The sequence below is a fragment of the Lytechinus variegatus genome, chromosome 11 (assembly GCF_018143015.1).
Source record: "Lytechinus variegatus isolate NC3 chromosome 11, Lvar_3.0, whole genome shotgun sequence".
Taxonomy (NCBI): domain Eukaryota; kingdom Metazoa; phylum Echinodermata; class Echinoidea; order Temnopleuroida; family Toxopneustidae; genus Lytechinus; species Lytechinus variegatus.
The window spans coordinates 35,687,724-35,713,549 of record NC_054750.1 but is presented as its reverse complement, the minus strand read 5'-3'; the positions used below and the strand labels follow the sequence as shown (position 1 = coordinate 35,713,549).

The 25,826-nt window shown below is 36.5% G+C and overlaps 1 protein-coding gene across 8 annotated transcripts in view; it reads right to left on the bottom strand.

The window, feature by feature from the left end:
• The window catches only part of LOC121424483 (AP-3 complex subunit delta-1-like), a 99,096-nt gene that overhangs the window by 37,960 nt on the left and 35,310 nt on the right, over nucleotides 1-25,826 (bottom strand). For 5 of the 8 annotated variants that reach the window (XM_041620184.1, XM_041620181.1, XM_041620180.1 and 2 more), the window contains exons 11-20: nucleotides 25,264-25,312; nucleotides 24,797-24,942; nucleotides 22,573-22,721; nucleotides 21,196-21,322; nucleotides 19,658-19,840; nucleotides 18,614-18,769; nucleotides 14,643-14,788; nucleotides 8,877-8,969; nucleotides 7,022-7,245; nucleotides 4,448-4,495 (exon numbers count right to left, since the gene is read on the bottom strand). In XM_041620184.1, coding sequence (XP_041476118.1) covers nucleotides 4,448-4,495; nucleotides 7,022-7,245; nucleotides 8,877-8,969; nucleotides 14,643-14,788; nucleotides 18,614-18,769; nucleotides 19,658-19,840; nucleotides 21,196-21,322; nucleotides 22,573-22,721; nucleotides 24,797-24,942; nucleotides 25,264-25,312 — 1,321 coding nt within the window. The remainder of the gene's footprint in view (nucleotides 1-4,447; nucleotides 4,496-7,021; nucleotides 7,246-8,876; nucleotides 8,970-14,642; nucleotides 14,789-18,613; nucleotides 18,770-19,657; nucleotides 19,841-21,195; nucleotides 21,323-22,572; nucleotides 22,722-24,796; nucleotides 24,943-25,263; nucleotides 25,313-25,826) is intronic. The other 3 variants (XM_041620186.1, XM_041620185.1, XM_041620182.1) reach the window with 2 other exon arrangements.

Here is a 25,826-nt window from a genome sequence, read left to right as displayed (position 1 = left end):
GTGTTCAGATCTAAAGTAGTGCTACCATGGAGAAATTACAAAATAGTTGAGATAGAGAATGTCGAGGAGGTTTATGAGCCTTGTCTTAAAAGATCAAGATCGTCAAGACCACGAGGAAGAGGATGACGAGTGAGATTAAGAATAATCAATTAAACTTCTTACACTTGTTCAATAAGAATTTTATGCATCATCTAAACCAATGATCTGTTATATAGTAGTCTGCGATAAGTGGTCATCAGGCTGAAGTTTTCAAGATGGCATCTGGCGGCCATCTTGAATTACACCTAAAGATGATCCAATATGGTAAAATATACAAATGGATTCTACACACCCCAAAACCCACAAAAAGAGGTATTCCTCATCACTCTAGGGCAGATGGTTCAAAATTTAATTTTTCAAAATGGAGTTGACCTTGAGTCCGTCTTGGATTTGAGCTGAAGATGACCTTATATGGCAAAAATAATAGAAATGGATTCTACATACCTCAAAAACCTTAAAAGGAGTATTCCTCATCATTCTAGAGCAAGGGGTTAAAAGGTTAATTTCAATATGCATCTGGCGGCCATTTTGGATTCATGCAAGTTAGCGAAATTGTTGAGAGTTGCTATTTGGACAACCATACTGAATTTGTTCTAGAACCCCATAGGAACATGAATCAAGAAAAAAACTTCAACAAAGGAAAGAGCATTTCTAGGTTGGTATATTGAGCCTATGGGACTGTCAAATATACTAATATCTTGAGATAATTACAAGTGATGTTACAGTCTCTACATTACTGCAGCAATGTTCTACAGTATAAGAGTTAGACAAAGTAAATAGATATAACTATGCTAGATAGCCCAATCTGAAAGGAGGAGTTACAACATGCAATATTTGACTTATCCACACACCTTTATTCTGAACTCCAATCATTTTCATGTATATTTTCAGATAAATTTTGCAGAATGAAAAATATTTTTTTTGAAAATCAGTTAAATGAGAAACAAAAAAAATAATTTATTGCTATAAGCTGCATTTATTAACAATTGTTCTGCCATGAATCTAATTGTAAATCAAGAATTTCATTTTATTTTTTTCCCCAAAAAAAATTGAGTGTTATGCGCAGAATCTAAATCTATTTACCCTCATGCCCCTTTGTGGATCTCTTCAGAAAATGCATTTTGTTTTCAAAGTATGTTATGAAAAATACCTACAAGATGGATAGCCAGGAAGAGATGGTTTGTAACTACTACTTGTTCCACCTAAAAGGTGGCAGGTCTGATTAAAGTCATCTTCCACATCTTGAAAGAATAAAACAATAATAAGTTATTAACAAGGAGATAGGAGAATACCTCAATCCATTGTGATCAACATTAATGTAGATTTTATCAACTTCTTAAATCTATAAGAACCTTGGAAACTCTACAGAGTGGATTTGGCACTTAATGACTTAATAAGAATTATATTATAAACTTTGTCTCACCAGAGGTAAGTTATTTCATTTTTCTTGTTTGACCATTAAATCTTTACAATTTTAGGCTAACAAGTGCCAGAACTGCTAGTTGACTATTACAAGTAAATGTCTTTTCTGGATTAAATTGTATTACTACTGTACAAGGACCCAATGGATTAGTCTCTGGACTAGAGAGGATCAAACCCATCCATGGCATAGTTTTGTGAATAATTACAGTTGCCAAGCTACATGTAGAGCTGGGGTAATAATATCCAAGTGCTTTTGGAAGCACATAGGGATGTTATACAAGAACTATTATTAACTATTTCATGATATCAAGTTGCTGTATATAATAACCAGAGTTATAAATAGAATAATGCTGCTAATAACAATTATATCAATATTTTTAATAATGATTCCCATCATCTGCAACAAGATGAAAATATCCAATAGATATCATTCCATGAACATTGTACATTGTATCACTTCTGTAAAGCATGTGCAGTGTACATGTACTGCCATCACACGTACCATTCAGCCGCTAATACAGTAAATCACAACGTCTGAAAAGTAATTTATCAAACATACAGTGAGTAAAATGAATATTTTTTAAAAACAAGGCAAAAGCAATTTTGTGTCTCGCCCACTTATGAAAATAACCAGAAATCGTGATTTGCGAGGGCACGCAAGAGAATTATATTGAAACTTCATTGTGAAATGACTGGGATGGAATAACACTTGTCACAAGAGCCTTGCACGTAAACTTTAATGTTGACCTGAAAATGACCTTTGACCTTATCATGTGACCTCCGACTGCAACATAACATGCAGGTCGCCTAAGTACATCTACTATCCAAGTTTTGTTGAAAAGTGACTTACGGTTGCGGAGTTAGGTGTCATAAAAGTCTTGCATGTAAACTTTAACGTTGACCTGAAAATGACCTTTGCCCTTAAAATGTGAAAAAAAAAGGGGGACCTGCATAACATGCAGGTCCCCCAAGTCCATCTACCATCCAAGTTTGGTTGAAAAGTGACTTACGGGTGCGGAGTTAGGTATCATAAGAGAGTCTTGCATGTAAACTTTAACGTTGACCTGAAAACAATCTTTGACCTTTAACATGTCACCTCCGACTGCAGCATAACATGCAGGTCCCCCAAGTCCAACTACAATTCAAGTTTGGTGGAAATGCGACTTACGGTTGCGGAGTTAGGTGTCATAAGAGAGTCTTGCATGTAAACTTTAACGTTGACCTGAAAATGACCTTTGACCTTACCATGTGACCTCCGACTGCAGCATAACATGCAGGTCCCCCAAGTTAATCTACCACCCAAGTTTGGTTGAAAAGCGACTTACGGTTGCGGAGTTAGGTGTCATAAGAGAATCTTGCATGTAAACTTTAACGTTGACCTGAAAATGACCTTTGACCTTACCATATGACCTCAGACTGCAGCATAACATGCAGGTCCCCCAAGTCCATCTACCATCCAAGTTTGGTTGAAAGTGACTTACGGTTGTGGAGTTAGGTGTCATAAGAGAGTCTTGCATGTAAACTTTAACGTTGACCTGAAAATGACCTTTGACCGTACCATGTGACCTCAGACTGCAGCATAACATGCACGTCCCCCAAGTCCATCTCCCATCCAAGTTTGGTTGAAAAGCCACTTACAGTTGTGGAGTTATATGTCAATACAGGTTTGTGACGGACGGACGACAGACGGACGGACAACGGACGACATTTGGATCCCTAAGTCTCGCCTTCACCTCTGGTGGGCGAGAAAATACAGTGGAGAGCATCTGGCAATCTCGCCTACATGTACATTATGCAATACAATATAGCAGGAGTGCTGACTCTGAAAACAAATATGACTATTTTTTCAGTTAAAGAGAGTAAAATAAAACATTCATTTGATAATAAAATCTCAGTTCAATGACATTTGACCTTTTCTCAATGACCTGAAATTATATCTGTTCATTTGCCAATACATTTATTTGAAAGTTATTTAGAACAGGGACTTGCAAAATTATCTTAAACATGGTCAAAGTTTGTTGACCTTAAATGACCTTTGACCTTGATCATGTGACCTGCAATTAATGCACAATGATCAGTGATCCTTATTACCATTAAGTTCATGAAATATATCCAAAAACTTCTCAGTTATAATGACATTTCAAAAACTTGGTTAAGATTTCAATGTTGACGATGCCACCACTGTCAGAAAAGTTGCGCCTATAGTTTCACTCTGCTATGCAGGCGAGACAAAAATGAAACAAAATAAATCCATCATAGACATGAAGCCGCACATTGAAAGGTTTGCAAGATCTTTTTAACGACAAGAAAAGCAATCTAGCAGAACATCCACCACATATAAAATGAAATGTAAAGTACATCCAAGCAGAAATAGAGCTTCACATCATATCAACGTACACAATACTTCAAAGGTGAGTGACATCAATCATAACGTTGACAACATGCTTCATATACAGCTGAAGAAATCTACTGATACATGTATCATGAGACAGTTGCTCTTTCAAATTGAGCAGGAAGGGGCCAGATATAAAGCTGAATTCTACATATTGGCTAAATATTTTTATCAAAATATGTTTGCGACCAAAAATAGCACTAATGCAGTTAATACCCAATGCCGCTTCATTGTACTAGATTCAACATTGCGAAAATTCAGAAAATTTAATGTCTAAATAGATAATCGATTGGAATTAGCAATTTCAAGTAATGCATTATTTACAATAATAGTCTAGCAAAGTTGTCAATTTCAATGCATCATTCAAGATACCTGGAGCCATCTTAGGGTGGAATATGAAAAAAAAAGAGCACAGTTAGACAATTAAGTCTCTTATCTTCAGCAGTACAATGTCTCTATGAGGTACATTAATTTGAATGGTCTCCTGCATTGGGAATGACAGTGCAATTTGATAGTGTGTGTGGAATAGAGGAGGAGGAAGGGCAAAAAGTGGTGGAGCAAAAGCTTCATGCAATCAAGAACCATGCACGTCACCTGGAATATCGTCGTATGCTGGGGGCTTAGGCCGGCCCTTTTTCATGCCTACACATCATGTGAGTGTGTTAGTGGATCAAGTAAAATTTGAGAAGAAGTGGTCCATAATTATCAAGAAAAAATGTTTGAGAGGATCGGACACCCGTAGCAACGTCCACTGCACTATGTCTTGGGTCAATACCAAATTTGAGCTGATCTTTTGGCCTGTAGTTATTATACTTCTGTTGCTTAGCAAAGACAGCGACAAAATGAAATATTAAGTATCTCAAAGCCTCTATCATTCTAAAAGCATTGATTGCAAAAGCAGTGTCAAAAAGGATAAGTAAACTTTAATTTCCAATAAAAGTGACATACTTCAATGGTTTATGAAAAATCAAGTAAAACCCAAAGCTTGACACAGTTTTCACCTCCTACATTCAATTTTGACCTTCTCATGATCTAATTGCTTTGTCGCCGAGAGTAAAACCTATACGCCATATTCCATTTCTTAGGGTAACAATGAAGGAGTGCAAAGGACATTACTACGGAACTCAATAAACAGATTCAAAGGGAAAAGGAAAATCAAAGCAAGATACTGAGACCATTACATAATATGAAATATATATATATACAAAGAGAAGTGATAATGAATGCGATACACCAAATACATTATGTACAATGAAAGGTTCAAATTGTGCAAATACAGTATATAGTATGAGAAGGAAGGATAAATTCAGTTCAAAATAGATAAGAAATGATTAACAATCATACACTCGTATATGTGCAACTATTGAAACAGAAAAACAAATTGCGTTTTTCTGTCTTTTTTTTGTTGATACTGCATAACATTCCCACTGATCTTGAATTGAACATTATTCTCATAAATTAACATAAATGTCACAAGTTGAGAAGCAAAAGGGACACTGATTTGTGTTGATCAAAGAAATCAATACAAAAAGGGCTTTAAATAGACAAGGTCCCTTTTTAACTAACAGAAATGATAAAGAATGATAACAGTACTTTAAATATGAAGTTATTCAGAAATGAATAATAAACAAGTGGAATGCCTCTGGCCGTCTCACCTGCATCACGCGGTTCAATATAGCAGCAGTGCTAACTTTGAAAACTACTCTAACTCGCACAAGATGTTCAGTGATACATGGTTACTCTTATGTCCACTTTTTATGAATTAGACCAATAAACTTACAGAGATATGATGGTTATTCAACAAAAAACCCCAACATGGCCAAAGTTCATTGACCTTACATGACCTTTGACCTTGATCATGTGACCTGAAACTCGCACAGGATGTTCAGTGATACTTGATTACTCTTATGTACAAGTTTCATGAATCAGATCCATAAACTTTCAAAGTTATGATGGTAATTCAACAGATACACCCAATTCGGCCAAAGTTCATTGACCTTTGACCTTGGTCATGTGACCTGAAATAAGCACAGGATGTTCAGCGATACTTGATTACTCTAATGTCCAAGTTTAACGAACTAGACCAATAAACTTTCAAAGTTATGATGGTAATTCAACAGATACCCCGATTCGGCCAAAGTTCATTGACCCTAAATGACCTTTGACCTTAATTATGAGACCTGAAACTTGCACAAAATGTTCAGTGATGCTTGATTACTATTATGTCCATGTTTCATGAATCAGATCCATAAACTTTCAAAGTTATGATGGGAATTCAACAGATACCCCCATTCGGCCAAAGTTCATTGACCCTAAATGACCTTTGACCTTGGTCATGTGACGTGAAACTCATGCAGGATGTTCAGTGATACTTGATTAACCTTATGTCCAAGTGTCATGAACTAGGTCCATATATTTTCTAAGTTATGATGACATTTCAAAAACTTAACCTCAGGTTAAGATTTTGATGTTGATTCCTCCAACATGGTCTAAGTTCATTGACCCTAAATGACCTTTGACCTTGGTCATGTGACATGAAACTCTAATAGGATGTTCAGTAATACTTGATTAACCTTATGGCCAAGTTTCATAAACTAGGTCCATATACTTTCTAAGTTATGATGTCATTTCAAAAACTTAACCTCAGGTTAAGATTTGATGTTGACGCCGCCGCCGCCGACGGAAAAGCGGCGCCTATAGTCTCACTCTGCTATGCAGGTGAGACAAAAATCAAACAGTACATAAAAAATAAAAATCATTAAAACATTTGTTACCATGGATATCCATGTCATATTCAATGCCATCTATTGCCAATGATCTTCATTGATTATTAACTACTAGGTAACCATTAACTCCAGTGAAGTGGGTAGAAAATTACAATATCTTATCTTTAGGACAGCTCGATAAGGCCCCATCAAAATTTGGATTGTGCATCGGTGAAATAAAAATAATGCTTCTAAGTACCTAGAAAATATATACAAAATATCTATCTTGTGCATGACTGTCTTGATGCAAATAGTAGTAATATGCAACATAATGTAAAAAGCAATGAGCCAGTTGCCTACTGGTAGAAGGTTGTCTATGTGCAAATCCTTAAGGATTAAAAAGAAATTGATTAGTCAACAAAGATATCTATGTGAAAGATAGAAGACTGAAAGATATTCCTACCTGGGACGTGTAGAGGCACACTAAGGTCAATCTGTGCCACAGGAATATTATTGGTTACACCATCATTCTCTGCAGCAAGGTCTTTAAGCTTCTTCTTCTTTGAGCTGCGATTGTCCTTGAGGTAATGTGGGTTACTAGCCTGTTCAACACGTCGAGCTTCTCTACGCTTCTCAAGCTCCTCTTCATCTAGTTCCTCATAAACTACCTTCTGATGGTTGACCCTGCTTTGGACAAGAAAAAACAAGGGAGAGATTTGTTTAGGGGACTGTTTTGTTTTCACCAAATAATTTGCTCTGAGCCAATCAGATAGCTTGTATCATTTGTCAGTGAAATAATTTGCTCTTAGCCAATCAGATAGCTTGTATCATTTGTCAGTGAAATAATTTGCTCTTAGCCAATCAGATACTTGTATCATTTGTCAGTGAAATAATTTGCTCTTAGCCAATCAGATAGCTTGTATCATTTGTCAGTGAAATAATTTGCCCTTAGCCAATCAGATAGCTTGTACCATTTGTCAGTGAAATAATTTGCTCTTAGCCCATCAGATAGCTTGTATCATTTGTCAGTGAATATCACAAAACACTGCTATGGACAAGAGAAAACATGTTAAAGGTTTCTTCATAGATGGCACAATAAAGGACAGAACATTTTGTGTACAAGTATATAAGAGATGAGGTGTCAACAATTGTTTCTGAGGAAAGAGTTGTGGGGGGGGGGGGGCCTGCAAGGCAGCAAAACACTGGATCCATAAACAAAATTCCACAAAAGAAACTCCTGGGTGAAGATAGATAATTTGTCCATAGTTGCTTCAGACAAGAGAAAATAAAATAAAGATTGGTTCTGACAAGGCTCAGCAACATGTGTACATGATCAATGGGATATGAGGAAAAAAAAAACAAATGTTTAAAAAAATACACAGAAAAAACTGATGACATCACTCAATGACTTTACTTAACCCTATCTAGGCCAGGGGGTCTTAAAAGATTCTTTCAATATTTTCGCCGCACAATTTTTTTTACCGCGCATTCGCTGAATTTTTACTTCCAAGTCTTGTGCAACTTTGGAGACCAATTTTGCAATGCCTGGGTACACGGTTTCAAAATCATGCAACATTTTGTAAGTGCATGTCAGACTCAAAAATGGTCAAAAATGTGATTTTGTGTACAAAGTCAATGCAAATTGTGTTTTCAAACAAGAATCATGGAAGTATTATTTTTAGTTTTGCTGGTCTAAATGGATTTTTTTTATGCTGTTTATGATATCACAAGAGTCCCCAACAAAGTTCATCAAAAAATAATGAAAAACAAAAGGTCCCTACAAATGACGAAATACATAGGAAATTGCAAAAACAATATATTACATAAGAAATTAATCTGTTATTGCAATTTCTTTCCAGTACATTTGCTAAGAACACCACAAAAAGTTTATATACCAAAAATTTGAACATTTGGAGCTTTAATTAGTGTGCTAGAAGAAAAATATAATACTGATTATGCATAAATTAGCATAATCACTAAATAGGGATTTGCATGAAATGAATGATGATAAAATTTTGTCCCAGACAACCTGCATGTCAATTTTTCGGCGAGATCACACTAACAATAGCGGAGATCTCAAGGGGGGGGGGGGCTGTGAGGTCCCCCCCCTCAACCATATGATCTCCCAAAATACCCCGGCCTAGATAAGGTTAAACAACTCATGACACCATAATCATATTATTATATCATCATGATTTTGTTGACTTGAAGCATACATTATAACAAGCATTTACTAGCATGAATGAATGGAGCAATTTGCCATCCCAAGTCAGTACACTACGAAAAACATTGTGAGCTAGAGGGCGCCCTATTCTTACCTGTGAGCATCATGGATAAACATGGTATCTATGGTAACCTCTTCATCAGAGCTATCAGATGGAGGAGCATTGATCCACTTGTCAAGATCCAGGCTTTAAAAAAAACACACATTGGAATTGCATGGATAAATACCAAATGTCACAATATAAGAATTGAAAGGAGAAGACAATTTTATCTCTGTATAGCATAAAAACCTATTCCAAGTAAGTTACGTATTTCAAATTTATACATTTCAACCTGTTTTATGGTTTAATTTAAAAAAAAAACCCAGAGAAACAGAAAATGTAAATAAATTGTTTTAAAACTACATGGATTCTCAAATACAAGCAATTACAATTTATTCATAATTGGTCAATTCCATTGTGACTTATGGGACATTTGATACTTTTTTCCACATAACTGAGGTGCATATCTGAAATAGTAGCTGCACAAACATGGATTTACTTTATTAAACTGAAAGAAGAATACTTAAACTTACTATATACAAAAATGTATGCTTTCAGCTTGGTTGCATAGGGTGCTAGATATTCAGAAATGTCATTGTGACTTATGGGACATTGATGGACCACACAAATTGGGCTCTTTTGTTCAAAGTGCCATATCTATCTCAGTTTTATGACAATGTTTTTAGATTTGGGCTTGGAGATTAACTAGTGATAGGGCTCACTAACAGTACTTGAATTGGACTTGATTCATTTCATTTGTTTCAGTAGTTGTGTGCAATCGTGTGTGACTTATGGGACAAGTGAATGTGACTGATGGGACCCTATCTCATTTCATGGAATTAACATTTCCTCGCGATGACTTTTTAAGTCAAACTTAATTTCAGCATGAATAAATATTTCCTAATAAGATGACACCCTTAATAATTCATGCCATTGTGTCAGAAATAAATTCAACAAAGGGCAGAAACATCTTTTCACGCAGTTCATTTATATAAAGGGAACATTAACCAAAAAAAAGCTTCCTAACTTGTCATCAAGTTTTAAGAACTGTAATCAAATAAGTAGAAAATAATCAATAAACAATTACAATCATAAATATTTAGCAAACAGATGAAAAATGAACAATTAGAAAGAATGTACACACTTTCAATTGTGACTGATGGGACATAATGATATGACATATTTGTTACAGATAGGACAAATAAATGTTGCTTTTCTCTATCTGTCTCATACAGTATGGTAAGAAAATGACCTTTACACTACAGTGTATTACATGTGAGAAATTAAGACATTAATGCTGCCATGAAGTAAATCAATATTCTTGTTAATATACTCTCTTTTGTGTCAAATGCTCATATTTTTCATTAGCTGTTGATGTTTATGATAAAACAGATGGATATCAGTGCACAGGCAAATTTTTGACAAAAAATATTAAAATTTTGGCATAAATTCTTTTTAAAAAATTCATTAACTGGACTGTCTAGAAAACAGTTGCAATCGCTTTCTACTATCTAAACTGCATGTACATGTATACTTGTATAGTAAAAAGTGTATTCATTTACATGGAAGATTTACCATTGTCTGTGCAAAAAATATGAAAATAATTGATTTTCATGAAAAATCCAAGATGGCTGCCAAAATTGCCAATTTGGAACCCCATGGGACACGATTTGACAAAGGGAACATCAAGATTCATTAACTATACACTTCAGGCAATACAAAAAATGTTGGTTAAAAAATATACCATGGGGATGCACCCTATCACAACTTCTTTTTTTGCCAGCTGCTTGGGTTGATATGTCATCTCTTTCATAGAAATTCTGAATGCCTGTAAGGACATCATCATTTGTAGAGTACCAAAGTGATGTTAGTTGTCATGGTGTAATGGCGGCCTGGTTCTAAACAAAATAACCTGGGGCCATTTCATAAAGCTGTTGTAAGTTAGGAGCAACTTTTCAGAATGACTAGTGATCCTTTCTTATATGCTAAAACATTGCCAATTTATGATGACATTTACCACAAGGATCATCGGTCGTTCTTAAAGTCGCTCTTAAGTTACGAAAAGCTTTATGAACCAGTGCCCTTTTACGACTATCAGAATGATGGTAACAACCAAGGACAACACAAATCATTATTTTTGCAAATACAAATGTGTAAGACGATCATGCAGCTGCGACTAGGTTTAGAACCGGCGATTTGATGTTCATGACATTATGACACCACCCTTTGGTCCTCTTTAAATGCGCATGTTCCTTTCTATTGGCAGGCGGCAGGAATGATTCTGAGAAAACTTGATTGCAAGCTTCTGAACAATTTTTTGGCATTTACAGGGGCTTTAATAGCTCTGCTCATGGTAGCCTTAAATGCATCTGAGGACTGGTGCTCTTATTTTGACAGGATCCAGAGGGTCGCTCAACTACAAAATTCGTGACTGATGGGACATTGACATAGGTTTTAATAGTTTCCATGGAACTACGTGTATATACCAAGTTCACATCATATGTAAAACAGTTGATGCACACTCTAAGGGGACAAGAAAACCAAGAGAATGATCTGGACCTAAAAAATGACTAAAAGCTAGGGTGAAACAAACCCAATTCACCTGCACTCAGCTTTGCATTTTAGCGATCATATTCAGTTTTCTCCTTCTTTCTGGACTGGGCACACTATGCAAACTTATTTTTTGTTGTTCAATGCACTGCCTTTGATATTCAGACTGTTTTTTCTGACAGTCAGCATACTGTTCTCCAGCTTTTAAGCATTCTTGTCTCTCTCTTTGCTGTCATGGACAGCTTTAAGGTGGCATGGTTTACGAACTGTATATGTGACTTATGGGACATGTGACTTATGGGACTGAAATGTATGTCCCCCAGTATAGCTATTTCAAGTCCAATACAGATGCAGCTTGATGTGTTGAAGCAAGCATGTACTATGGTAGATAAAAAAGTCCAATACTTGTCTCCAGGAGTCTATGGCAGCATATGAGGGAAACTTAATGCTCAAAATTGTGACTTATGGGACATCAAACATACACACCTTGAAATGTATTTTGTGCCTCATAGTTTCACTGCAGCGTGTAAAACAATACAGCTAATGGTAAATTATTGCTTGGAGGTCACATGGACAGTGGGATTTTTCATCAGCACCCTTTGCTTGCCAGGAGCCAAGGATGGGTGAAAGTTGTACATTTTCTATGAAATCTTAGTACCACAATGCAACAGAGTGTACATTGCGTATTTTATGAATGAATGAGGGTATAGTAAATATAAGTGTGTTTTTGTAAACCTTAAACTGTATACTTATAAACAGTATAAACAAAATTGCTCTGAAAAGAAATTTTTGAAAATGGAAAAATGCAACATTTGGCTGGAATTGACCAATTGTAAATAGTTCAGAAAAAGACAGCTTACTCGCATACATGAACAACTAGCAACCGTCCATCCAGTTCACTCTGGAGACTGAACAAGGAGGGAAATTAGCATTCCTTGACACGCTAGTCCAAAGACACGAGGGCGGGAAACTCTCCACCTCTGTCTACCGCAAACCCACTCATACAGACCAATACATACCATATGATTCTCATCACGACAAATCGGTCAAGAAGGGTCTTGTTAAATGCCTGTTCGACAGAGCAGCACGTATTATAACTCACCCGCCTGAACTCCCGAAAGAAAGAGCACACATACGTGGCACCTTATACAGCAACGGCTACCCACGCCGTTTTATCAAGAACACTTTCAAGGAAAAACAACCACCAAGGGATTAGAAGGTTTTCAAGACTTGTACAGTCTTGCCATACATAGATGGCCTTTCACAACAACTTAAAACGCCGATTAGAAGGTCACGGTAACCAAACGGTTTTCCGCTCGGACACCACCTTACACAAACAGCTTGTACACCCCAAAGACCCTATCCCTGATCACAGACGTGATGGCGTAGTATACAACATTCCTTGCCAGGGATGTGACGGGTCTTACATCGGAGAGACAGCCCGACCGATAGTTGAACGCATTTCTGAACACAAGCGCGATGTTCGGTTACAGCGAACCGACACATCCGCGGTGGCAGAACATGCTTGGGAGAAGCAACACCACCCAGATTGGGAGGGTGTACATTGCATTGCCAAAGAAAGACATTGGTATACACGCAGGATTAAGGAGGCTATCAGTATATGTCTTTGTCCTAACAACTTTAACAGAGACAGCGGGATCGACATCCCCGATTTCTGGATGCGAACCATCCGACAGCACAATACCCCCTTACCTGGCAGTGCACGCCGACCCAATCGTTCCCGGTCCCGAACAAGGGACCGCTCAGCTGGTCAACTCCCGCCCACCGGAAACTAGCGAGCCCGCCAATTTTGGTCTCATTTGCATATTGCCGACCCACGGCGTATTTGCATATACCCCCGGCTTATTTACATATACGGATTACCGGCCGCACCGCACACCGACGCACCGGTTGGTGAAACGCCTGACCAATCACACAACGGATCAGTGCCCACCTATTGTTCTCGCGTTCGTGCGTACGGTCCTGGAGATTAGTATAAATAGAGTACGATATCAGATAATTTTCGTCACTTGATAAAGAGTTGCAGCGGCACTCGAAAGCTCGTGAACTTGTAAGCTAGTGAACACTTTTTGCGAGAGTGATCACGAATTTCCTTGTTGACCATAGTAGATTGCGAGACAAATGAATACCCTCTAGCGATTATTTCAATCCGCAATAATGAACCTATTTAGAATTACAATTTACGTCAATTTCATATTGTATACAATGACCTGTGTGACCTTTGACCTTAATATCTCTTCAAATATCATATGCAAACATGATCCAAGTTGATACCTTTAATGATTATTTAGTTATTTATATTATATTGGATAGGTAAAAATAGAAAACCAAAGATATTCCAAGAATAAGGGCCAATATTCAATGAATCACAGATGAGTGGAATATTGGTCCGAGTGATTGCAATATTTCTTTATTTTATGAAATAGAGCTATCCAATTAAATCATTATCTATCCCATCCCCCCCCCAAAAAAAAAGAGAGAAAATTTTGATTGAGCAAGTCACTCCACTAACTTGTATCACAACCAGTTCATATGGCCTTACTTCATAAAATAGGATCAATTCGACCATAGAAATGCAACTTACATGTACATGTAATTCTTTATGATATGACTTGCTCAATCAAAATCTTCCTTCTTTTATTAAGTATCACTGTGCTCTACGCTGTGCATCCCATTGTATACAAATAGCGAATATACACGAGTGTGATGGTGCGAGATTTCAATGAGGTGAACGATGCTCTATTCAATGAAACTTAGAGTGTCTTTTTCTTTCACCGAATCCAAAACCATTGCTAGAAAAAACCTCGCTATGAAAATAACAAATAAATATTGAAAACAAAGCAAACTCCCTCAAACGCGCATCTGATCTGCAGCAGCAATGCGCTTTTAGCCGATAAGCCCTATGCATATTGTACCTGCATTTATTTACAATGATTTGAATCATATTAAGATGTCGAGATATCTTGGATGGTACATGTGCAATGCTACTAATGTTTAACATTGAGTTCCATTTGCTTGCGTACAAGCTAACATGTTGTATACCTTGTATTTTTCACGTATTCCCACATACGCATTGGAGTGTTCAATATAGTAACATTGAAGAGCAAGTTTTGTACAGTATCCTATGGGATATTCGTCATATTTCAGTACTTTATGCTCTTGTGTTAAACAGGGAATTGAGGCAGACCAAGATACACATATTTAATGCATCAATAAAAACATTCTATATAGATAATGATTTTGACTTACCCTTCTGGTACTGGAACCTTCTTTTGAGCCTTTGGTGCTACAGGATTGAGTTCCCCAACAAAGAGATCAGCTAGGTCTGTTGCTACATACTCATCTTTCTCAAGGAGCTTGTTGACATACTTTAACAGCTGTAAGGTGCAGCATGCCTAGAAAGGAAATCAAACAGTACTAATAAGATATCAAGAATAGCCATGAGAAATAGCCCTCAATATGGCATTTCACTTCAAATTGTAAGGCAGCATGACAAGCAACCAAGGCAATCACCTTCATTATCTTGGATAATACAATCCCTGTTGGACATTAACCCTAATACTCCTGGGGTATTTCAAAGCTTGTTATTCCCGGGAGGGGCCATTATGCCCCCCCCCCTCGAGATCTCAACCATGGGTCACTCAATTGCCTCACAATTTTGAGTGAGGGTCAAGAATTATGTAATCTACAAAGCTGTATAGCTAAGTTTACATTTAGTCCTTTTATTTTTTTAATCAATTAAGTTATGCTAATTTATGCGAGAAATCATAGATTTGGGCATTTCTCACTACATAAAGCCTTAGGAAATAGCAATTTTTGGTACAAATGTCTTTCATAACTCTCTCATTACTTCCTGAAAGAAAAAGATTGTGTTGTGGTAATTATTTCTTATGTATTTTATTGTTTTTCAATTTTCTTATGTATTTCTCTGCTTTTCGTCAAGCATTTTAAGATGCGTATGTGTGGGTGTGTGTGTGTGGTAATTAGTTACACTATTTGAAAATATGATGATACTTACTATAAAAGTATAGACATTAATTGGAAAAGCTCCTGATTTTTTTCATAGGGTTATACACAGTCATATAGAGAAATAGCGAAACTTTAGTGACATAAGTTCGGCAGGTAGGTCCGATCGCCATAAAGTCAGTATCAAAATGTGCGGAAAGGATCAAAGAAAAAGGTCCTAAATTGTTTCGAAATATTGAGGTGTTAGGAAGTACCAACAAAATTTGACAGGAGAGGGGCTACAATACCCCCCCCCCCTCCCCCAGGAGTATTAGGGTTAACCCTATCTAGGCCGGGGTACTTTGGGAGTTCCTATGGCCGGGGGGGGGGGGCCTGGGAGGCCCCCTCCCCCAAGATCTCGGCCGTCGACCGCGCCATCGCGCCGAAAATTGGCACGCGGGTTGCCTGGGACATAATCTACAAGATTGTTAAGTGATTATGCTAATTTATGCGTAATTAGTATGCGAAATCATACTTTTCCCTCTAACTCCCTAAATAAAGCTCCAAATGTACTAATTTTTGGTATAGAAACTCTTTGTGGTGTCCTTAGCAAGTGTAAATGAAAAAATGGTGATATCAAATCATTTTCTTATGTATTATATTGTTTTTTGCCATTTCTTATGCATTTCTTTGTTTTTTGACCTTTTGTTTTTCATTGTTTTTTCAATGAAATTTGTTGAGGACTCTTCTGTGTTCATAAAAAGCATAAAATGAATACATATAGACTAGAAAAACTAAAAATAATCATACATTTATGAATTTTGGTTGAAAACACAATTTGCATTGACTTTGTACACGAAATCAAGTTTTGAGCAATTTTCGGTCTGACATGCACTTACATAATGTTGCGTAATTTTGGAACCACGTACCCAGGTGACGCAAAATTGGTCTCAAAAGTTGCGCAAGACTTGAAAGTAAAAAGTCAGCGAGCGGCGCAGTCAAAAAATTTCGCACGGCGAAAATATCGCGCGATTCGTTGAGAGGGGCCTCCAAGGCCCCCCCCCGCAAAGATAGGGTTAAGAGAATCATGATATAACATGTACATTTTGTAATGGTAATCAAACTGTTAATTTTTCTGATTGTTTTATACATGCACAGGGGGTGAAACAGAATGCAAGATAAAGACTACGAACAATGAAAGCAAAAAAAATGAAGATTGGACAATACAGCAAGAAATACCCTTCATGTTGTCAATAGTTTGAAATCAATCTTATTGAGGAACTACATATGATATAAAGGGAAGAGTAGGCCTGGAGGAATAACAAGAAATCTCTATTAACATGACTACCAAAAAGATCAACCCAATACACAAAGAAATCTAGCGCAGGGTGATATTCTGATATTGATATACGATATTGAATAAAAAATCATTGAATATATGATAATTGTTTTATAATTATGCTGATATATCATGGTAAACACAATATGACCAAAATATTCTTGATTATGAAAAGAGAATCAATATTTATTGACCAAAATGCTGTTCTGTATTGCGTTGATATCCAAATACCCACTTTTCATGGACAAGGCACATCTTTACCTCAAGACCAATGTCTCTGCCAAATTTCATGAGAATTGGTAAAGAACTGAGGAGGTATTTCAAACTGCAAGATTTTTCCCTTTTAGTCATATTGTTAGTTACCATCACAACACAATTTCCGACGCAGATACAAAAAAATGTGTCTCGCACATCTTTACCTCAAGACCGATGTGTGAGCCAAATTTCCTGAGGATTGGTGGAAAACTGATGAAGTTTGAACCACAAGATTTTTACTCAATTTCAGTATATAATACATTGTTACCATGGCAACACAATTTTTCCAACACATGCAAACAATATGTCTTGCACATCTTTATCTCAAGACCAATGTGTGAGCCAAATTTTTATTAGAACCCGGTTAATAAGTGGAATGCCTCTGGCCGTCTCACCTGCATCACGCGGTTCAATATAGCATCAGTGCTGACTTTGAAAACTACTCTAACTCGCACAAGATGTTCAGTGATACATGGTTACTTTTGTCCACTTTTTATGAACTAGACCAATAAACTTACAGAGATATGATGGTTATTCAACAAAAAAACCCAACATGGCCAAAGTTCATTGACCTTGATCATGTGACTTGAAACTCGCACAGGATGTTCAGTGATACTTGATTACTCTTATGTCCAAGATTCATGAATCAGATCTATAAACTTTCAAAGTTATGATGGTAATTCAACAGATACACCCAATTCGGCCAAAGTTCATTAACCTTTGACCTTGGTCATGTGACCTGAAATGCGCACAGGATGTTCAGTGATACTTGATTACTCTAATGTCCAAGTTTAAAGAACTAGACCAATAAACTTTCAAAGTTATGATGGTAATTCAACAGATACCCCCAATTCGGCCAAAGTTCATTGACCCTAAATGACCTTTGACCTTAATCATGAGACCTGAAACTTGCACAAAATGTTCAGTGATGCTTGATTACTATTATGTCCATGTTTCATGAATCAGATCCATAAACTGTCAAAGTTATGATGGGAATTCAACAGATACCCCCAATTCGGCCAAAGTTCATTGACCCTAAATGACCTTTGACCTTGGTCATGTGACATAAAACTCACGCAGGATGTTCAGTGATAATTGATTAACCTTATGTCCAAGTTTCATGAACTAGGTCCATATATTTTCTAAGTTATGATGACATTTCAAAAACTTAACCTCAGGTTAAGATTTCAATGCTGATTCCTCCAACATGGTCTAAGTTCATTGACCCTAAATGACCTTTGACCTTAGTCATGTGACATGAAACTCTAATAGGATGTTCAGTAATACTTGATTAACCTTATGGCCAAGTTTCATGAACTAGGTCCATATGCTTTCTAAGTTATGATGTCATTTCAAAAACTTAACCTCAGGTTAAGATTTGATGTTGACGCCGCCGTCGCCGCCGTCGGAAAAGCGGCGCCTATAGTCTCACTGTGCTATGCTGGTGAGACAAAAATTGAAGATGTGGTTTGAAGCGCAAGATTTGCAATGGACGGACCGACTAACCGTTCGATGATTCCTATATACACCCCCTTCAAACTTTGTTTGGTGGGGGTATAACAAGAAGCCCTGATAGTATCATCCTAAATCTATTTTCTTGAACCAATTTGCAAAAACGACTAAATAGATAAGAATGAAAAGTACTGCAGTCTTTTTAATGCTCAGAGATATTAATTCTTACCCTTTCTTGAACCTCAAGGTCAGCACTCTCAGCAAACGATGGTAGCTTTTCTATAAGTAGCTGGGTGACCCTTGCTACATCTTCCTTGCTCTCATCCTCCTCCATCTTTACTAGGATATTGCTATAAAGCTTCAGGATGTTCTGGACATAGATACCCTGAAGATAAATAACAAACTGGCATATTATATCTTCAAAGGTTTTCATTCATGGAGGTACTATTCAGGGATTACCACACACACACACACACACACTAGGCAGTATGTTGACTTAGATGGTAGAGCGTCCGTCTCACAACAGGGATGTCAGGAGTTCAACCCCAGTCGCGAAAGAATAAAAGAGGTAAAAGATGAGAGTTGTTGCTACCCTTTTCAACATTTAAGGGAAAGAGCTTTGTCAATCTGCTGCTGCAAAGAGAGTGATGGGCCCATGATCAATTGGGCAAAAATAATTTTTGTACTACTTCTATTTTAGATTTGTATTTCAGAAAATAAAATATGGATTTTCATTTTCAAATTTAATGATGAATCATGAAGTCAGAATCCCACTTACAAGACTAATTCTATACATTTGTGTGTTACTTGCAGGTGTTTATTCTCCATGAATACACTAACACATATTTGCATGTATGATTGCTATGAGATCAATATTTCAACCATAGTGGTACTACAGTTGGGTTCATCATGTGGTATTTTTAACATTTTTTTTCACATGTCTATGCAAATATTTCACCTTCGCATAACGCCAACTTTCAACAGAAACATTCAAGCCCCAACTGAAAACATATATATTGTGTTCAGGGGAATTTCTATTTTTCTTCCATTTCAATTCTCATTCATGTGTACATTTGCTTTCTTGAAGCGCCATGAGCACAGAAACATGGACCTGTGCGCTATGTAAGAAGCCACTATCATTATTATTATAATTATCAAAATTATTATTAAAAGTTCTTTTCATAATAAACCATGCAAGAAGCCCAAATGCTCACTATGCTAGGATAGCTATACCCCATGAAATTAGTAAAGCCTTGGATAGGAATAGAATTACCTGTATATGGCCTGGTAGTACAGTCACCCTATGTTTAAGCATATTCTCCAGGGTTGTGTGAGGCTGAGTCAGATATTCAGGGAATTCCCCTACTATCCATGCTGCAGCATAAAGCACCTCACATATACCATTCCTTTGTGCTGCAGTACCAATCAATAGGTGAGTGTTTTCAAGTAAGGTAGCCTGTGTGTGAGTATGCAATAAGATACAACTAAGGAATAATTGTACTCAATCACTTAAGCAGGGTTGGGCTCAATTACTGACTTCAATTTCAATAACGTAATTTAATATTCAATTACAATTACTTTTCAATCAAATTACATTTTTTTCAATTACAATTACTTTTGTCAATTACAATTACAATTACTTTCTATAAAAGTAATAAATGAAATCAATTTTTATTCTGCATCTACTAGCACCACCTATTTCAACATACATGTAATTCTAATTACAGAGAAACTGACATGATGGTTTCTGTAAAAGAAAACGGATTCTGCCTATTACAATCTTTGATGCTGAAGCAGACATAAAAAAGGCAGGGGCCGCGAAACGGTTTTCAAAGTGTTCAAAGTGGGGGGCTGACCATGCAAAAAATCACAATCATTTGGTCATTTTTAGATTTTTGTACACGGTTTTAGAAAAATAGTGGGGGGGAAGGGGCTCCCCAGCCCCCCCCCCCCTTCCGCAGCCCCAGAAAGGTCATGAAATTAAATCATAAAATTAAGTTTTAAGTGATTTTATTGTAAAGTAATTGACAGTAATTGAAGTTAATTACATATTTTTTCAATTACAATTACTTTCCCTTTCAAAATTTCAAATACAATTACAATTACGCTAAAAATGTACCAGTAATCAATTTCATAATTGATTAATTACCTTGTAATTGAGCAAAACCCTGCCCATAACAATAATAACAACGAATATATATTCTGTTTTTATATACAGGTGTAGCATTTATCACATCTGAAAGATTTCTCTTATAGTGGTTTACAGATACATTACAAGTATAACCCTGATCATTGTATTCTGGCTAGCAAATATACATGTAGAATGCACATACAATCTCTACTCCTGAGGAAATATTCCTATAATGTGAAATCTAAACTATAATGAATACTACATTTAGCATCAATCCATCGCTCTTTTCAACAAGTCAAATATAAAATTAACTTCAAAGTGAATTTAAATATCAAATTGCATGTCCTACAAAATGATTGTGTCTCCCCTGATAACATGTATGATCTAGTAATCAGGCAAACTCTCTGTATCTATTAGTTTCTTACATGCTATATCCATTCTTATATCATAGCATTTGAAGTGATGTATCTACAACTGTAAATAACATACAATTATATCACATTTTATTGGTTTTTAAATTCCTACAATCTTTTACTGACAAAAATGAAACAAAGACTTTTTTTCCAGGAAAAAATAAAACTTAATAACTGGTCAGAGCTTGTATCCCCTAAAATTAGAATGGTTAAGTTGTAGGAAATCCATAGAAACTCAATATTGCAAGAAATAGTTTTCCATCTTACCATCTGTCGTGCAGCGAATGGTCTGATAGCTTTGACTCTGATTGCTACATCTAGCATTTGAGATGCAATCAGGTGACCATGTTTAGTACCTTCTATCCTTGTCAGCTCTACCAAGATGCTCACATACCTAAAAGAAATAAAAACATATACACTGGATTACCCAACCTTGAACCTTGAAGGAATAATCCCTTAAGCAGCTTTTCCAAACTAAACTGGGATAAAAAACAGAATATAACAATATGATAGCCTAAAATAATTGCAATGAATCCATACCACGTAATGTAGGAATAAGGAATTATAATGATCAACTCAGTGATGTTTCATTAAGTTATGCACCACTTCATATGCAACTAGAACATGTCACCAATCATCACCATCATGCAATGAATGAATGACTATTGGACTGGATTGGATGTGTGTCAGCCATGTGTAAGAGCTTTGAGCTGCCTGGCCAATGTTCAACATGGATGTATGTCAGCCATGTGTAAGAGTTTTGAGCTGCCTGGCCAATGGTCAACAAGCAATTGACACTAGATCACTCAGATTGATAAAAGATCCTGGATAGAATGTGGATATTGCAATTGACTAGTTTTAACATTTTATGATCTGTGGTGACTATGATTTGATCCCAGGGCACTCCAACATGATAAACAGTTACTGCATTTTTTTATCAATCACCTAGTAAAATTATGAAGGTTGCATAGGTAGAACTTGATATCCCGAGAGCATCGTTCTCTTTGCTTTTGGCAGATCCACTACTCAATGCAATATAACACAGGTATATCCTGCCTTTATTTCCCTAATTACATAAAAAATTATATGAAAATAATATTTGTAGTACTTAAGCCCTGACAATTAGCAAGATTTTGTTTCCTCTTAACCCCTATGGCAAGGTTTCGGGTAATTAAATCATTTACCGTCATTAAAAAGCCTCTGATGAAAATAATTAAGTACCCCCTTAAACAAACATCCATAATTTCTAAACAAAAAAAAGTTTAAAAAAAATCTTTCTACATGTACATGGGCAAGTATGTAATGTTATAAGCTAACCTCCAAGTGAATATTACAGACATATTTTATGTCATACTTCATTGGGCACCGCCAGAAGGCAAAATTTCCACTTTTTAAAAGTCACAAACCATCAAGATTTTTATTCCATTTTATCGGAAATAATTTTCATCATGAACAATATTCCGAAGGCTTGTAAAAGGGACTTACTAAGACTTTACAACTTTTTCCCCAACATGGCCAAAGTTCATTGACCCTAAATGACCTTTGACCTTGGTCACATGACCTGAAACTCTAATATGACTGTGCTAGGGATCAAACCCACAACCTCTGATTAGTGCTGTACATGTTTCAGTATAAATAACTTACCACTCAAAGTTGATGATGTACTGGTAGTTATTCTGGCTACAGATCTCTAGTATCTTGGCTAGAAGCTCATCTCTGTACATCGATCCCTCTGCCTTGTCCACGTGAATCATCAGCTTCTTAACTATCTCCATCAGATTCTTCTTAGAAACCTAAAGTTGAGAATTACATTTGTTTTTAACCAAGTAAAGTGGCAATCTTCTTTCTATAGGTTGGTTTATGTTGAGGCATGTACTATAGTACATACATAGACTGACCTCGTTATGAACCATTGATAATAGGTTGGTTTATGTTGAGGCATGTACTCTAGTACATACATAGACTGACCCCGTCATGAGCCATTGATAAATGGTTGGTTTATGTTGAGGCATGTAGTCTAGTATATATTTGCAGACTCTGCTTAGGGTAAAATGTTTGCCGTAACCTGACTGACCTTAGTAAAACCCATTGACTTATTACATTTTTCATCATTTTGAAAAATATAAAAATATGCAAAAAAATTCATAAAACTGGCAAACGGTGCAGTCCTTAATCTTTGTTAGTGTATTTCGCATGTGCATGGTGATGATGATAATCCAAAGCATTTATATAGCGCCATACATGTATATCTGTTAAAAACATTCACAGGCTCATCAAACTAAGCTAATTACTACACAACTGCTGAAGTAAGAGTTTTGAGGGACGATTTGAAGAAATCAACGTTATCAATTCCCTAGAGCAAAGAAAGGAGAGAGTTCCAAAAGCATGGAAAAAAAAATGAAAAGGCACCATCTCCATATCCCTTTAGGTGTGTGATGGGTACATGAAGAGCGACACCAGTACTAGATGAGCGCAAGTCAGGACGTAAACGGCATTGTTCTATTAGGGAGGTCACATATGCTGGAGCTGAACCATGGACAGCCTTGAAAGTCAAAAGGATTTTAAATTTGATCCTGTAAAGAACTGGTAGCCAGTGCAACTCCGTGAGAACAGGGGTGATGTAGCAAGGTGCTACATAAGCACTTGCCCGATTGCCCAGGGCAAGTAAAAGTTAGTTGGGCAAGTGTTTTGAAGTAAAGACCAAAACTACTTGCCCGAATTGGGCAAGCAAAATTCTCACAGTAGAATGACCAAAATTACGGTCGATATGCTCTGATGTTGACCCTAATTTTGGTCATGGCAGGCAAGATGGAATCACTTTGGAAAAAGAAATGCAAGAACAAGGTAGATCGGTTCATGTCAAAAGAGAGGAAAAGGTCAATGGTTTATAAAACCACAAAACTTCAAGGATTTTTTCGGGCAAGTGAAATAGATTTTGGGGCGAGTATATTCCAACTATTTAAAAATTTACTTGCCCGACTGGGCAAATTCTTCTAAAAAGTTATGTAGCACCCTGTGTAGTCATATTTCTTTGTACCAGTAAGCAAGTGAGTAGCAGCATTCTGAATGCCCTGGAGTCTGTTCAGCATAGTGGAAGGAAGACCAGCCAGCAGACTGTTACAGAAGTCAATCCTGGAGGTGATTAAGGAATAAATTTGGCTTTCTGCTGAATGAGGAGCAAATAGTGATCTTATAGCCCATACATTTTGTAACTGGTAGTAGGTCACTTGGCATGCCTTGGAAATATGTTTGTTCATCTTCATACACTGGTCAAAGAAGACACCAAGATTACGAGCATTCTCCGAAGGAGGGACAGACATACAGCCAACAAGATTTCGTGAGACAATCTTGTTTTTTGTGTGGTGAAGAAAAGACTAAATGTGGATATCCATTCTTGTAATCGTTCAGCTTGGAAAAATTCATACGATCCATTGCCGAGTTTCTGCTAGGGAGGTAGTCAGACACGAAGGAGCATCAGCATCATCTCTCACCCTTGGGTCGAGGGTGACATACAATTACGTATCATCCACATAGAAATGAACTTGCAATCCATGATGACGAACAATCTCCCCAAGAGATGCAGTGTACAGAGTAAAGAGAAGCGGTCCAAGGACGGAACATTGTGGAACACCATACTTCAAGAGAGCCTCTTCTGACAAAGTCCAATTGATATTCACTATTTGTCGTCTGCAGTGGAGATACAACCGGATCCATGCTTAGGCAGTGACATCAACCTGTGATAACCTGATAACCTTGAGGAAACCCCACCGCATGTGCAAAAATAGCTTTATCATCCAGACAGTCTAAGATAAGACCCTTATGACTTTAGACCTAACCCTAATAGAAAGAGGTTCTAGGATGGTCTTACCATGCCATAGAGAAGATCAAGGGCTCTTAATCTGATAGATTCATCTTTATCATCTAGACAGTCTAAGATAAGATCCTTATGACTTTGGACTGACTTGGGGTGCGTCTTCAAGATCTTGCTCATGGCCAAGAGACCCAAATATTTCACTGAAAAAAAATAATGTACACAATCAATATCATGAAAACAAAAGGTTTATCTTATTGGTGCGACATAAATAAAATAATAGAAATAAATGAATACTTCAGTCATTTTGGTGAGCTCTAGCTCGAGAGACTATAGGCTTTATCAGGTTGTAGATCAAGGAATCTTAAATCAGTTTCATGGGGGTATAGGCCTACAGTGTCAGGTTGAAATTTGTAACAACATAAGTTCCTCAATTCTATATTCTTTAAGATAAATATACAAACTTAGGAACACCATGCATGTATTAAATTTATGGTAGTCAAAAATATGAATGGAATACTCACAATTCTGGTCTGAATCTTCAATTAGAATCCTCAGTTTCTGCACACATAGCTAAAAAGATAGAGACCATATACATACAGAACAAACCAAAATAAATGGGAAAGATTTGAACAAATAAATTACAAAAGCTAGACAGCAAATAGAAAAAAATTATATTATGAAAAAAAAATCAATATTTACAAGCACACATATTACATATATATGCATTTGTTTCTATGTAAAGTATCATACTAATATTTTTCAAAATTTAATACAAAGGTTTATTGAATAAAAACAAGTGTTAAAGTTAAAACAAATGTAATATGAAAATGTTATTTCAAAAATGCAAACCTCATAAAGAACATCAGCTTTAGAATTTCAAGCATCTCTACCCAATTCTCTTTTCATAAAATCAAAGAAAACGAAGCTTTCATTTTCAATCTTGACAAATAGGGATAGAAAATTTGATTTCATAAAAAAATACAGGAAATAAATAACATCCTTTGAAAAAAACATTTCGTTTAAATATCACAACATAAAGAAAAAAAATACAGGGCTAATCGTTCCATCAGATTTGAACGTAGTA